Raw genomic sequence first — 16577 nt, 5'->3', positions numbered from 1 at the left:
TAGGATAAGGGTACGGCTAAAAGCTATGAGAATTGGTCGTCTAGAACGTCTAGAACAGAGAGTAAAAGGACGTTTCTGGCTTCAAGGAATAATGTACATTAAGGGGTAAATGCAAAACTGACCCAAGCACAGCAACCTCTACTTCACTGATTACTGAGCATTGCCCTGAGATGATGAAATACCCTGGACAATTCAAACTCTTGACTTATCTGCTTGTAAGCATTTATGAGTCTTAACTTCTTACATTTGAGAGATATTTGTAAGACACTGAAATTAGCCACATTTTGCAGAGTCCATCTTTATATGTCTATTTCATATAAACTCTGTGCAAAATCCTCTCAAAACTATGTTAAAGCTGAGGAAATATCGATATCAAGGTATTGCTGTAGAGTTTAGCCTGGTGGAGCCAGCCTGATCGCTGCGTTCACCTTTGGTTTCAATGGTGAATGCCACTTGGGCTCCCAAGTGGCGCAGCGGTCTAAGGCACTGCATCTCAGCTTGAGGCATCACTACAGACAACCTGGTTCGAATCCAGACTATCACAACCGGCCGTGATTGGGAGTCCCATAGGGCGGCGCACAATTGGCCCAGCGTCGTCTGAGTTTGGCCTGTGTAGGCCGTCATTGTAAATAAGAATTTGATCTTAACTGACTTGCCTAGTTAAAAAAAGGTTAAATGTATATATATATTTTTAATGCAGAGATCAGGCTGGTTCTATCAGGCTAGCAGAGTTGATGTTAATCGCAAAATACAAGGGTTGCCAAATGTTTACAGGCTGTGCGCTTATGACGAGCTGTAGAGCAAAAGGTGACTTACTGGGGTCCTGCTGGCCTTGAGGCTGCCATGTTTGATAAGTAGTCCCCCATCCTCCTGTCATGAAGGTCTGGGCTCCACTGCCACAACTTATCAAGACAGAAAGCAGAAAGAGCTACAGCAACACAAAAGAAAATGCATATAGTAACAACCGACAGGGGCGAACAGAAAGTGTGACTTACTTTTGATGAGTTGCAGGGCCTTGAGTGAAAGGGCTAAACCCAAAATTATTGTTGCTCACGATTCCTGAACCCTGAAAAAAAAATACATACATTCAACACTGTTAACTAGAGTAAATAACACCAGGTTGAATAAGTTGAAATCATGGCAGTATTTATTTCGTCGACTAACAGTTAATAATTAAAACGTTTAGAAAAGTTAAACAATTTGCCTAGGTAGCCCTGTTGACTAATCGAGACAGTCTTCTGACTTATCACTAGAATCGCCAGGCCTGTCAAGTCTATAAGTATCTGCTAGAGAATGTTGGCGGGCGGTGTCATTAGCATACGCCTGGCATCGATGGATCCCCCCATTCTAACAGTCTAATAAACATACACGTATACAGTGCATTCGGAAAGTATTCAGACCCCTTGACTTTTCCCACATTTTGTTATGTTACAGCCTTATTCTAAAATGGATAAAAAACATATATAATGAAATACTCAATCTACACACGATACCCCTTAATGACAAAGAGAAAAGTTTTTCTTTCCTTCTTTACATAAGTATTCAGACCCTTTGCTATGAGACCCGAAATTGAGCTCAGGTGCATCCTGTTTCCATTGATCATCCTTGAGATTTTTTTACAACTTGATTGGAATCCACCTGGGGTAAATTAAATCGATAAGGTCCCGCAGTTGACAATGCATGTCAGCGAAAAAAACCAAGCCACAAAGTCAAAGGAATTGTCCATAGAGCTCTGAGACAGGATTGTGTCGAGGCACAGATCTGGGAAAGGGTACAAAAAAGACATTCTGCAGCATTGAAGGTCCCCAAGAACACAGTGGCTTCCATCATTCTAAAATGGAAGAAGTTTGGAAGCACCAAGACTCTTCCTAGAGCTGGCCGCCCGGCTAAACTGAGCAATCGGGGGAGAAGGTCCTTGGTCAGGGAGGTGACCAAGAACCCGATGGTCACTCTGACAGAGCTCCAGAGTTCCTCTGTGGAGATGGGAGAAACTTCCAGAATGACAACCATCTCTGCAGCACTCCATCAATCAGGCCTTTATGGTAGAGTGACCAGACGGAAGCCACTCCTCAGTAAAATGCAAATGACAGCCCGCTTGAAGTTTGCCAAAAGGCACCTAAAGGACTCTCAAACCATAATCTTTGGTCTGATGAAACCAAGATTGATCTCTTTGGCATGAATGCCAAGCGTCACGTCTAGAGGAAACCTGGCACCATCCCTATGGTGAAGCATGGTGGTGGCAGCATCATGCTGTGGGGATGTTTTTCAGCGGCAGGGACTGGATTACTAGTCAGGATCGAGGGAAAGATGAACGGAGCAAAGTACAGAGACATCCTTGATGAAGCTCAGGACCTCAGACTGGGGTGAAGGTTCACCTTCCAACAGGACAACGATCCTAAGCACACAGCCAAGACAATGCAGGAGTGAGTGGCTTCGGGACAAGTCTCAATGTCCTTGAGTGGCCCAGCTAGAGCTCGGACTTAAACCTGATCGAAAATCTCTGGAGAGACCTGAAAATAGCTGTGCAGCGATGCTCCTCCTCCAACCTGACAGAGCTTGAGATGATCTGCAGAGGAGAATGGGAGAAACTCCCCAAATACAGGTGTGCCAAGCTTGTAGCATCCTACCCAAGAAGACTCAAGGCTGTAATCACTGCTAAAGGTGCTTCAACAGAGTACTGAGTTAAGGGTCTGAATACTTATGTAAATGTTATACTTCAGTTCAGAACATTTCAAAAAATCTTTTTTTCTTTGTCATAATGGGGTACTGTAGGTAGATTGATGAGGGGAAAAAACTATTTAATCCATTTTAGAATAAGGCTGTAACAAAATGTCAGGGGGTCTGAATACTTCACGAATGCACTGTATGCTATCAGAAAAACAATAATTTGGTTGTGTTTATGAAGGTCTTAGGTAACAGAATAAAAACATTTTAAAAATAAATAGCATTTTCATTAGTTTGTTAAAAACCAAAAACCACTAGTTCAAGAGTTAAATCCATCAAAGAAATCCGTTATAATTTAGTTTTGGCAGGTCTAAAGAAACATTGTGGAAATAAGAAAATGTATATTTTAAATCAGATTATGTTACTAGTCCGTGCTTAGTGGTCTGAGAAACACTGTCGCACGAGTGCTGAACGCACGGACAGTGCTGTTATTCAAAAGTGACGTTTGGAAATAGAGCTGCACCTCTTGAATATTGAGTTATTTGACAAAGGTAAGTGTCATAGAATCTGCAAAATATGCTCTTTCTGATACTATATAGAACACGTTTTACCTGCATGTGACTCAGACAAATTATTTGCTAGAAACACGAGTGCCAACGCTGACAAATAGGCATGACACAAATGTAAAGAATTAATTGCATAAAGAAATATTCGTGAAAATATATTTTCAGGACAAGATATGAAAGCAAGTCATTTATTGGTTGTATCAGACTCTGTATTGTGCCATTACGTGTGCCTTTACGCATTAATTAATTCAGTGAGGAGAGAAATACGTGGGGTACAAAATCAAACGCCGGTGGCCATTGGCCTACGGCAGATCTAGTGTTCAAGGCACTTAGGCTTGGGGGAACTTTTTAAAACAACTACTTACTCCGATCTTGTCATCGATGAGCTGGCGTGCTAGTTCCATCTGTTGCAGGGTGCCTCTGATGGAGAAGATGCGGACATTGGGGTCGGTGTTGTGAGGCGGGTTCCTCTGCAGCTCCACGTGGGCTCCAGACTGCTGGTTGATGCTCTTGATGGTATCTCCGCCTGGACAGACAGCACATAACATCACATGAGACCACGCACGGCTGGGAATAACACATCCTTGGTCATTCTTTGACAGCGCCCTTGCTGTTTTGTATGCAATAGGGTTGGGCCGATATATGATATCGAGTATCGTCAAAATTTGACCGAGTCAATATATGGGTGAGATATCGTAATGTGCAAGACGATTCTCTACTTGAAGTTTGTAAATTAAAACAGTGCAGTTTTCTCAGACACCAGGCAGGATGGGTCCATGAACTCATGCTGCTTATGCCAAATCCTGACTCTGCCATCAGCATAACTCAATAGGAACCGGGATTCGTCAGACCAGGTCTTGTTTTTTCACTTCCGAATGGTCCAATGTTGGTGATCGCGCGCCCACTGGAGACACTTCTTGTTTTTAGCTGATAGGAGTGGAACCCGGTGTGGTCGTCTGCTGCAACAGTCCATCGCGACAAGGATTAAAGCCATTCTCCATTAACCTCTATTATCAACAAGCTGTTTTCGCCCACAGGACTGCTGCTGACTGGATGTTTTAGGTTTATCTAGGGTTTACAGAGAATTGTGAGACAATGTAGTGCAGGAGGGTGGCGGTTTCTGAGATATTACATCCGGCGCGCCTGACACGACGATTATACCATGCTCATTGTCGGTTAAGTCACTCTTTTGCCCATTCTAACATTCAATTCAATAACATAATTTCTCGATACCTGTCTGCCTGCTTCATATAGCAAACTACGGCCACATGGCTCACTGTCTGCGGGACAGTTTCATTTTCAATTACGGGGTGGTGTACCTAATAAACTGGTCACAGTGTACAACACCAGTCAAAAGTTTGGGCACATCTACACTACACTCAAAAGTTTGGGGTCACTTAGAAATGTCTTTGTTTTTGAAAGAAAAGCAATTTAAAAAATCAAATAATTAAAAAATCAAATTTATCAGAAATACAGTGTAGACATTGTTAATGTCGTAAATGACTATTGTAGCTGGAAACACCTATCTACATAGGCATACATAGGCCCATTATCAGCAACCATCACTCCTGTGTTCCAATGGCTAATGGTGTTAGCTAATCCAAGTTTCTCATTTTAAAAGGCTAATTGATCATTAGAAAACCCTTTTGCAATCATGTTAGCACAGCTGAAAAATGTTGTTCTGATTAAATTAACAATAAAACTGGCCATCTTTAGACTAATTGAGCATCTGGAGCATTAGCATGTGGGTTTGTACAGAACAGCGCAAACTGGCCCTAAGCAGAATAGAAAGAAGAGTGGGAGGCCCCAGTACACAACTGAGCAAGAGGACAAGTACATTAGAGTGTCTAGTTTGACAAACAGACGCCTCACAAGTCCTCAACTGGCAGCTTGATTAAATAGTACCCGCAAAACACTAGTCTCAATGTCCACAGTAAGGAGGCGACTACGGGATGCTGGCCTTCTAGGCAGAGTTCCTCTGTCCAGTGTCTGTGTTCTTATGCCCATCTTAATCTGTCTTGAAGCTGTCTTTTTCCATACATCACACACACAAACTGTTGCTACTGCACCACTACCTATGCAACAACTACCTCTCCCTTGACTCAACTTCAATGTACCCACCTGACTTATATATATAGTGACTTATATATAAACAATATCACTATATATTTTACCGTTCGAATCCAGTCACTATCTTACAAACCACCATCTAGCTATCCCATGCTACTGTACCGCACCGATACCGTAGAGCAGGTATTTCCAAACTGGGGTGCAATGCCTTCAGGGGTTTCACCAAATAAAAATGTGATTCACATTTTACATAGTTTTATGCCTTCACATTCTCAAACAGTCCATTTATATTTTACAACGGGGCTATACATTTAGGTGAGTTTTTTCCCCCTCGCCTGAGTAGCCTCGTTTCACTGTCAAAAATAAAATGAAACCATTTAGTGTTCAGTGAAATAACACAATGTCAAATACAGGTAGCATAATCAAATAATTAACATCCAATCACATTAACCGCTACTCTCTCGCGGGAATTCCACTAACGGTCCGTATGTAGCCAAACGCAGCTGCTGCTCATGTTGGGATCTGTACTGATGGCGCAAAAGCCATGACAGTTGCTCCCGACGCCACTTGGGTACACTGCAGCATCCACCGAGAGGCTCTTGCTGCCAAGGGAATGCCTGACAGCTTGGAAAGACGTTTTGGACACTACAGTGAAAACTTTAACTTTGATAAAGCAAGGACCCTGAACTCTTGTGTATTTTCTGCATCATGCAATGATATGGGCAGCGACCATGTAACGTTTTTACAACATACAGAAGCCCGTTGTTTATCAAGGGGCAAAGTATTGACACGTTTCTTTCAATTGAGAGACAAGCTTAAAGTTTTCTTTACTGACCATAATTTTCACTTGTCTGACCGCTTGCATGATGACGAGTTTCTCACACAACTGACCTGTGTTTATTCTTGCCTGAATGATCGGAATCTAGGATTACAGGGACACTCCTCAACTATATTCAATGTGCGGGACAAAATTTAGGCTATGATTAAGACGTTGGAACTCTTCTCCGTCTGCATTAACAAGGACAACACACAGGTCTTTCCATCACTATGATTTTTTGTGATCAAATGAACTCAAGCTTACAGACAATGTCAAATGTGATATAGTGAAGCACCTGAATGAGGTGGGTGCGCAATTACGCAGGTACTTTCCTGAAACAGATGGCACAAAAAAATGGATTCGTTATCCCTTTAATGCCCTGCCTCCAGTCCACTTACAGATATCTGAACAAGAGAGCCTCAACGGAATTGCAACAAGCGGTTCTGTGAAAATTGAATTTAAATCAGAAGCCACTGACAGATTTCTGGATTGGGCTGCGCTCAAGGTATCCTGCCTTTGCAAATTGCGCTGTTAAGACACTGATGCCCTTTGCAACCACGTATCTATGTGAGAGTGGATTCTCGGCCCTCACTAGCATGAAAACTAAATAAAGGAACAGACTGAGTGGAAAATTATTTAAGACTGAGACTCTCTCCAATACAACCCAACATTGCAGAGTTATGTGCATCCTTTCAAGCACACCCTTCTCATTAACCTGTGGTAAGTTATTCACAATTTGATGAACAAATAAGGTTTTATATTTAAGATGGTTAAATAAAGAGCATAATTATTGATTATTATTTGTGCCCTGGTCCTATAAGAGCTCTGTCACTTCCCACGAGCCGGGTTGTGACAAAAACTCAGTCATTCTTATGTTTAATAAATGTATCGTATAGTGTGTGTGTGGCAGGCTTACAATGATGGCAAAAAACAACATTTGAGAGTGCGCTGACAATGTTGTTAGAGGGGGTACGCAGCTGGAGGATGAATGTTTGAAGGGGTACGGCACAATAAAAAGTTTGGGAACCAATGCTGTAGAGAATCCCCTCGGGAACCCTCTCTTTGACCCTGAAAGTAAGGGAGAGTTTGTCACAATCTCTGGAACTCTCCTAGAAGGCTCCCTAGTAACCTCCCTAACAACAGAGGTGTGACTTGCCCTCTACTGCAAGACAATCGTTAGGCTCTGGTTGGGTGATGGTAAGCTACTTGATGCAGCCTGATAATCACAAATGTCTCCCTAACTCCCAGGGTCAGAGAGATGGTCCAGAGGGAATTTTCTACAGATACTGTCAATATATTATTACGGATTTCATCTGTGAAATAAAAGTCATACATGTTCTTCATTCCTCAATTGTAAATGTTAAAGTCTACAATGTATCATTATCCCTCAAAACAATTTGAAGTGATAATACTGTTTCTGGTCTCGTTATACATCCATAGCACAGGTGTCAATTGGGATTTTTCAACGCTATGTGTTGCATGTATAGTACGGACTATTTGATCTTGTACACATTGGCAACTAAAAGTAGAATTGCAGTATAAAAGCAAAACATATATAATGAGAAAAGGAGATATAGAAACTAACGGAAGGGAAAGTTGACGAGCCATGGGTGGAAGGTTGTTCAAAGGATTCTGATGGCGTCATCTGCCTTCTTGAATCCAGCATAGACATCAGTGGGGGAGGGGTAGTTGTTGCTCTTTAAGCCTCAAGTCTATATTGCCAAGAAAACAAACGGAAGAAGAATAAAGTCAGCTCGCTGTGTGAAAGCAGAATAACACTAGGTAGGCCTACTAACGAACATATAGGTGACTAATGACATGTGACTCGTTTCAGGAAACTAGGCGTATGTCGTGAGTCACTACTTCACCGGAGAGCCATTTGAAAGTTTCTTTGCATCAAATATGCGTTTTCTTTTAGCAGAAATGCCTTCTGGAACATGTGAACTTTCATGTGCCTTAATAACAAACTTGTATGCCATCTGTAAACATGAATAAAATTATTAAATTACGAGCCTAGTTGGTTTAGCCACAGAAAAAGCCAGCAACCTTCCCACTAGCCATGATTGGCTGAGATAATGAGTGGGCTGGACATGCCGAGAAAGGAGATCAGATTGGTCTGCCATATAGAAGGCTTCTGTCTATTTGAGATGGTCAGTCTGTGTTGGTCGAACGCGGCTTTTAAATAAAATGTATTGTGTAATGGAGCTGCATAAGTGTTGACCTCCAAAAAGTGGAGTATGATCGCTAAAGAGATGGAGAAAACACCTGTCTCCGGATTACATCTTCAAACTATGGGCAACCATGGCATGGCATCCGTGACAGGGAGACGCGTCCATCATGCATGATGATGTATACGACGGGTAAGATAGTCTAGCTAGCTACATTTTCAGATATTACACATTTCTAATTTTGAAAGAAAGTGGTTTCATTTCAAGCTAAAGTGTACTGTTAGCTAGCTAGCTAACTTTAGCTGACTGGCTCCCTAGCTAACGTTACGTGTATGATATTATTTGTATCCAGAGCCGTTTGCATGGCTAGTTAGAGCCTAATGTTAGCTAGCTAACATTGAACCTGGTTTGTTAGCTACCACTATCAGCAGATTCATGCAAGGCGTAGTAATGTCATGAGTTGGCACTATGTTCATTGTTGTTTAACTAGCTAACGTTAGCTGGCTGGCTCATTAGCTAATGTTACGTGATGTGTATGATCTTACACGTTGTTTACCTAGCTAGCCACATGTCTTAACAAGACTCCACTATGCAAGTAACCATTTCGGGTGCGTTAGTAAATTCAGTCCGAGTATGCCAGAGCGCAGAATAATTGATGACTTTACTAACGCATAACGCTCGTTGAATATAGCCGGCGTCAGTAAACGTCGGCAAAAAAAACATAATGAAATTGTTGCCAGCAGAGTTGGTTGGGTTGTTTTCATGTTATCCAGAGGTAAACAAATCATCGGCGAGAGCGTCAAGTACGCGCTCTGAGCGATCAGTGAGCGAAACGAGATGGGTGGGGCTAAAGCTTAAGAGGGTGTGAACGATGCTGAATGGGTGTAGACAAAGAGCTCTTCACTAGGTACTAAAACATTCAAAAAACATTTTCTCAGTGTATGATATACCATTTTGTAGCTCTGAGTCTATACTTTTATCCAATGTAAAAAAAAAAAATTTAAAAAAAAATGTTGCTACATAAGACTGATTTGAGCCGGTCGGTCACATATTTGACACAGCCTATGAATACTGTAACGCTGGGAAGTCTATGTATAAAAATAAACTATCACTACTTACTTTACTGACAGCTGGCCATTAGGCCCCTCAGGCCGAGGTCTCTTCTTCCAGTTTATTCTCCAGTTTATTTTTGGCACATGGAAAAAAGTTTCTACATCGGCTGGGTTTATGAGAGCTGGAAAATCATTGTCACTGGTTACACAGAGTAGGGTGGGCTCGCAGATCAAGGTCTCAATTGCCGGACAATTCTAGATTTTGGGACATCTGCCTGAGCCGTTGCCTGCTTCATTTCTCTGGAATCCTCCATCTGTTGAAGTTCCTTGTCTGTGTATTTCGGTTCAAGTAAATAGGGCACGTCTGCAAATTCGAACATTTCCTCCTCGTATTCGTAGTCACACAGGTCGGTAGCGTAGTAGTTTGAAAGAAAAAAGTATTAGTTAGCTTAGAAGATTAATCGACCGACAGCTAGCTAGCAGCTCAGTGTTTACAGTGGACATGTTGTGGACAGGCGAGTGTGCTTCTGAAACACGACCCACTAACTTACACGCGCAGAGTAGCCACTGAGGTATTAGCAGGAGGGAGAGGAACGAGGGAGTACACGTGCATGCATGCCAATACGCGCACGCTGGAAGTTATCGGTGTGGAATAGTGTGCTTGTATACAAGTTTTTTTATACAATTTATTTTTTAGGTAATACATTTTTTGTCCTCTATCAACTTACATGGGATTTCCTCAAAGCCCCATTGTGACATCACTTCGATTCACTGTAAATGCAATAACGCAACTCTTGACACAAATCAGCTGCTTTGACCACTTTGCAACAACAGACAGAAAGTTTGTGTTTACACTGTCGTCTGCTACTCAAATCTGCTGTTTGAACAAGAAAATCTATATTCTGATAAATAGTTACAGCTGTTTTAGTAACTGAATCATCAACATTTTCTGTAACTTTTTTTGCAAACAACTGCGGTTTTGTCCACTCAACCAACAAGTTAGAGAGTATGACATCTCTCACGACTCCTCTGCTATTCAAATCTGTTTGCCGATCCAAAATATCTGCTACGGATCTAACAATACAGCTGTTTTAGTAACTGCGTTAACACATTTTCAAACTTTTTCCAAACAACTGCCGTTTTGACCACTCCCCCAACAAGTCAGACGAAAACAGAGGGTATGAAATCGTCACCGAATTTTCTGCTCGTCAAATCCGAAAACGGATTAGGAATAGTGTCTACCAATTTGTAGATCGAGACATTTTAAACCCATCAACTGTTCTCTTTCTAACAGCAGTAAGTCATGTCAGAAGCTGGCATATTCAATTTTTACCAACAGCTGTAAATTCCAATAAAACTACAGCACAATTTTAAGTTCACTTTCTTTGCTTTGTCTAACACTATCATGAATCTAGAAAATACGTTTTGTGGGTCAGAGTGCAGTATTTAGTTAACATTAAAGCATAAACCTACTGTATGTCAGCATGATTCTCACACTTGCTTTAGCCATAAGGGAACAGTGTTGCCAAGGCTACTGTTGTCTAGCAACGCTTGACTCGCAGGAGACAATGTCTTCAAAGATCTTCAAATTACCAAGATTAGTCGATGTGTTTCAGACCAAACAGCTAGCGCTTAGATTTTGAATGCTTTCCCGGTCTGGAAGATGGAAATGAATAAGATTTCTAAGCTCACTAGCTTCGTTCTCCTTCTCAGGATCATTCTCCATGCTCTAAATAACTCAACTGGCTAGTTTTCCTGTCTCTAAAGAGGAGGGCGTGCTGTACCCCTCTGATTGGATAGAGAGAATTAGGAACAGCTTCTACCAATAATTACAGCGGTTTGTCTACCAACAGCTCTGTGTCATCATTGAGCAGCTCAAACGGAACCGTTGCTATGGATACTCTGACGCAGAGGGAAAAAATGATGACGAGGGTTAAGAGTGACCACAATTACTGACCTGAACCACACAACTGCTGACCACAACCGCACAACTGCTGACCACAACTGAAAACACAACTACTGACCTAAACTACTGACCACAACCACACAATTTCTGACCACAACCACTGACCACGCAAAATAATTATTATTATTAGTTGTATGCTACTCCACTTACGTGTAAGATAGAAATGCCATTCAAATAATACAACATGTAGACTGATCTGGATTAATCTACTACTGACCACAACCACACAACTACTGACCACAACGTCATGCCCCAGAAATATTTACATTGGCATAATAAAAAAAACACTAACAGTATTTCTGCAGCATTGAAGAACACAGTGGCCTCCATCATTCTGAAATGGAAGAAGTTTGGAACCACCAAGACTCTTCCTTGAGCTGTCTGCCCGGCCAAACTGAGCAATCGTGTGAGAAGGCCCTTGGTCAAGGAGTGTGTGAGAAGATGAAATGTGATGTTAGTCTTCTAAATGAGAAAATGTTTTTTCATGTAAAGTTCATCCAGTCAGTGGCCATTCCCCCGTGAGCACAGACATTATACCCAAACGTCATGGAACGCCGCTTTCCACAGAGTTAATAAAAGGACTCGTGACAAAATATAGATTTAGTCAAGATAACGCAGGGACGGGGTCCCCACGTTGAAATGGCTACCACTCATAGACCAAGCAGACTAAGGCGTGAGCCGGAGTTTTAGACATAAGTTAGTGGATGGCTGAAAACGTTCTACTTTTAAACTAGGACAAAACAGAGATGCTTGTTCTAGGTCCCAAGAAACAAAGAGATCTTCTGTTAAATCTGACAATTAATCTTGATGGTTGTAAAGTCGTCTCAAATAAAACTGAAGGACCTCGGCGTTACTCTGGACCCTGATCTCTCTTTTGACGAACATATCAAGATTGTTTCAAGGACAGCTTTGTTCCATCTACGTAACATTGCAAAAATCAGAAATTTTATGTCCAAAAATGATGCAGAAAAATTTATCCATGCTTTTGTTACTTCTAGGTTAGACTACTGCAATGCTCTACTTTCCGGCTACCCGGATAAAGCACTAAATTAACTTCAGTTAGTGCTAAATACGGCTGCTAGAATCCTGACTAGAACCAAAATATTTTGATCATATTACTCCAGTGCTAGTCTCCCTACACTAGCTTCCTGTTAAAAGCAAGGGCTGATTTCAAGATTTTACTGCTAACCTACAAAGCATTACATGGGCTTGCTCCTACCTATCTTTCCGATTTGGTCCTGCCGTACATACCTACACGTACGCTACGGTCACAAGACGCAAGCCTCCTAATTGTCCCTAGAATTTCTAAGCAAACAGCTGGAGGCAGGGCATTCTCCTATAGATCTAAATTTTTATGGAATGGTCTGCCTACCCATGTGAGAGACGCAGACTCGGTCTCAACTTTTAAGTCTTTACTGAAGACTCATCTCTTCAGTGGGTCATATGATTGAGTGTAGTCTGGCCCAGGAGTGTGAAGGTGAACGGAAAGGCACTGGAGCAACGAACCGCCCTTGCTGCCTCTGCCTGGCCGGTTCCCCTCTCTCCACTGGGATTCTCTGCCTCTAACCCTATTATTGGGGCTGAGTCACTGGCTTACTGGTGCTCTTTCATGCTGTCCCTAGGAGGAGTGCGTCACTTGAGTGGGTTGAGTCACTAACGTGATCTTCCTGTCTGGGTTGGCGCCCCCCCTTGAGTTGTGCCGTGGCGGAGATCTTTGTGGGCTATACTCGGCCTTGTCTCCGGATGATAAGTTGGTGGTTGAAGATATCCCTCTAGTGGTGTGGGAGCTGTGCCTTGGCAAAGTGGGTGGGGTTATATCCTTCCTGTTTGGCCCTGTCCGGGGGTTTCATCAGATGGGGCCACAGTGTCTCCTGACCCCTCCTGTCTCAGCCTCCAGTATTTATGCTGCATTAGTTTATGTGTCGGGGGGCTAGGGTCAGTTTGTTAAATCTGGAGTACTTCTGTCTTATCCGGTGTCCTGTGTGAATTTAAGTATGCTCTCTCTAATTCTCTCTTTCTTTCTCTCTCTCGGAGGACCTGAGCCCTAGGACCATGCCTCAGGACGACCTGACATGATGACTCCTTGCTGTCCCCAGTCCACCTGGCCGTGCTGCTGCTCCAGTTTCAACTGTTCTGCCTGCGGCTATGGAACCCTGACCTGTTCACCGGACGTGCTACCTGTCCCAGACCTGCTGTTTTCAATTCTCTAGAGACCGCAGGAGCGGTAGAGATACTCTTAATGATCGGCTATGAAAAGCCAACTGACATTTACTCCTGAGGTGCTGCACCCTCGACAACTACTGTGATTATTATTATTTGACCATGCTGGTCATTTATGAACATTTGAACATCTTGGCCATGTTCTGTTATAATCTCCACCCGGCACAGCCAGAAGAGGACTGGCCACCCCTCATAGCCTGGTTCCTCTCTAGGTTTCTTCCTAGGTTTTGGCCTTTCTAGGGAGTTTTTCCTAGCCACCGTGCTTCTACACCTGCATTGCTTGCTGTTTGGGGTTTTAGGCTGGGTTTCTGTACAGCACTTTGAGATATCAGCTGATGTACGAAGGGCTATATAAATACATTTGATTTGAGTATAGATCAAGAACTGATTAATTAACATAGACCTATTAATCTTAAACAGTCAAATAACTTTCTGTGAAGGACGTTATTTGCGGAACAGCTCTCTCTGCCATGTCTGTTTCCATCCACGCAGCAACGCGCACTGAACTGTCGCAACTCGGAATGTGTTTTCTTGCTCGTCAATGCGCTCGCACCTACTACCATTCCAGAGATCAAATCACGTGCGGGCAAGAAAGTGTTCTCGCTTAGTTGACTAAACGCTGTAGTTACCTACCTTTGTCGTAATGAAACCTTAGCTAAGGCTCTAACCACAAAATAATAGCAAAGACAGTACAGTATTAAGAAAGGCTAAAGCTGCTTCTCCAATAGATATCCCCGATCACACTTGAGGGCGATGTCTTGGCGACGTTGGCTAGCTAAGCTCATTGCGTAGAAACAAGTCATCGGGTCTAATGGTTGTCTCTCGCCGAAATGAACATGTGCAGGCTGTCAAATCAAAGGGCATTCCTTCGAACTAGTTGTTTTTGACAAAAATGGGGGGGAAAAAGTGTCAGTTTGTCACTTTCACAAGGTTGAAGCAATAACATGCTTAAAACTACTTAAGGAAAATAGTTCTAGGACTACGGGGGCAGTAGAGAGAAATGTGGTGGTGTTTTTGTCTTACAGTAACATTATACTATGCTATTATATTTGGTTGTCAAGTAGAACACTATCATTATGTGATCTTGAAGACATTGATACAACTTTGATCTAACTTTATTAAATGAGCATTATCCCTCTCATTAGGCACTTTACATAGGCACCGAATGTCACTTTTAAAAGCCATATACACGTGAGTGCAGGAGGCGGTGGGGAGAGGGGGAGACTGGCCACCCAGCTGCTTCTGGCATAGACTTCCTATGGGATTGACGCACGTTGCGAAAGTGGTCTGGGAGTGGTCTGAGTTGGGAGGGGAAAACAAGCTGTTATTGGCAGAGAGGTTTGGAACTCTTTCTGATTGCTCTATTACCTCATTTACCACCTGGTGATGTCACCAGGCAGGCCAAAACTCCATCCCACCAAAACAGGCAGAAACTTCAGGCGGTCCATTCAAACAGCTCTTACCAAAAGTTTTTGACTGCACTGGGCCTTTAAACGCAACAGAAACCCAATACATTTGTGTAGGCTTCAGACAAACATAAATATTGCTTAGGCCTACATCTGCTAATAACACATGCCATAATTACAGCATCTGGCTAAAAGATGAGAAAAGTTGTGTAAATACTCAATCCATATTTTCTATAATGGTTCGATACAGTTTTAAGGGAACTTCAGACAGCTCCGAGGTTCTACGCTGCCCTAGCCTGCTTTGAACACTGAGGGACTGAGTTGCAGTACCTTTGCCGATCACCAGACCACACTTGTCAGCGGGTATTGTGTAGGTGACCTCCTGCAGTCCCCCTGGTGAGCCCATGCCCCAGTCCCCGCGGCCTCGTCCCCTTCCTCTTGGTCCTCCAGAGCCCCCAAAGCCATCGCGCTCCTGCTCCAATCACACAGAAGATAACTTTATTATCCCCATGGGGAAATCTTCTTTGCAGCTCTGTTCATACATTAAAACATGTCATCAAGCGAAGACAATGGACATTTCAAGACAATTACAGACAATAAATACAATGAGAATATAAAAGTTAATGAGTGATTCATAATGATAAAACATACAATTCATTATCTTCAAACTTCTTACATACAGCAAGGAGACACTCACCAGGTATTATACCCCGGGAGCTTAACCCAAGCATGGAGTGGAATTCTTTTACAATGTCCTTGTGATATATCACAGGTAAAATATTTGAATATATTCGATAATGTATCTTATCAATCCTGTTAATTGCAAACGTGTTCTTTTGCTTGAGGTGGTCTGCACTTACAAAGAGCCAAACGTATGACTAATCTGTTAGCTGTATTTGACTATGAGTTGCAGTACTTATTTGCAGATCTAAATGGTAATTGTTTTGTATTGGCCACCTGAGCGATACACGCCAGAAAACAAGCAAGCACGGTACGAGTCCAAAATGGCACACTATTCCCTACATAGTGCACTACTTTTGACCTGAGCCTTATGGTCGCATGTCAAAAGTAGTGCACTATGTAGGGAGTAGGCCGTCATTTGGGAGACAAACATAGGTCAAGACGCAGCACGGGGAAAAATAAATTGACTGGAAAACAAGGATCACGAATGGTATGTGTGCTTGCTTGGTGTGTGTTCTGTGCCAAGTGTGTGTTTGCTTGCGGTGGTGTGTTTGTGTGTACACTACTTGTATGGAATGTGTGTGTTCTGTGCAGTGTGCGCGTGTTCTTCGCTCTGAGTGTTTACTTGAGAGGTATTTGTTTGTTCTGGGTGTGTGTGTGTGCATGCATGTGTGTACCTGTGCTGTTTGGATGAGCTCGTTGATGAGATGGACAGCATGCTGACACCTGTCTGGTTGCCCCATCACTTGGGCGATGCGCTCTGGGCTGATGCCATCATCTGTTGGTGGGAGGAGGAAGTAGAGTACGCACTAAGCCAACAGTGGTGACTGAAAGTAGGAGTGCGTTCAGTTCGATTCAACGTTTGCTACGTCGCATGACGGTTTGTACTGAACGACACGTTTACCCAAAACGGTGCACGCCATTCTTCAACAGCCTTTGATGTACATTTGCTTCCGTTTGGTGGGTT

At 42.7% G+C, this 16577-nt stretch overlaps 1 protein-coding gene across 3 annotated transcripts in view; it reads right to left on the bottom strand.

Annotated features, from left to right (window-relative positions):
• The window catches only part of LOC139560217 (far upstream element-binding protein 3-like), a 62051-nt gene that overhangs the window by 19144 nt on the left and 26330 nt on the right, over positions 1–16577 (bottom strand). For all 3 annotated transcript variants that reach the window (XM_071376782.1, XM_071376783.1, XM_071376784.1), the window contains exons 11-15: positions 16288–16388; positions 15260–15401; positions 3596–3756; positions 996–1066; positions 817–902 (exon numbers count right to left, since the gene is read on the bottom strand). In XM_071376782.1, the coding sequence (XP_071232883.1) occupies positions 817–902; positions 996–1066; positions 3596–3756; positions 15260–15401; positions 16288–16388 (561 nt within the window). The remainder of the gene's footprint in view (positions 1–816; positions 903–995; positions 1067–3595; positions 3757–15259; positions 15402–16287; positions 16389–16577) is intronic.

The sequence above is a fragment of the Salvelinus alpinus genome, chromosome 30 (genome assembly GCF_045679555.1).
Source record: "Salvelinus alpinus chromosome 30, SLU_Salpinus.1, whole genome shotgun sequence".
NCBI lineage: Eukaryota > Metazoa > Chordata > Actinopteri > Salmoniformes > Salmonidae > Salvelinus > Salvelinus alpinus.
Note: the sequence above shows the minus strand (reverse complement) of the source record. Positions and strands in the feature narration are given on the sequence as shown.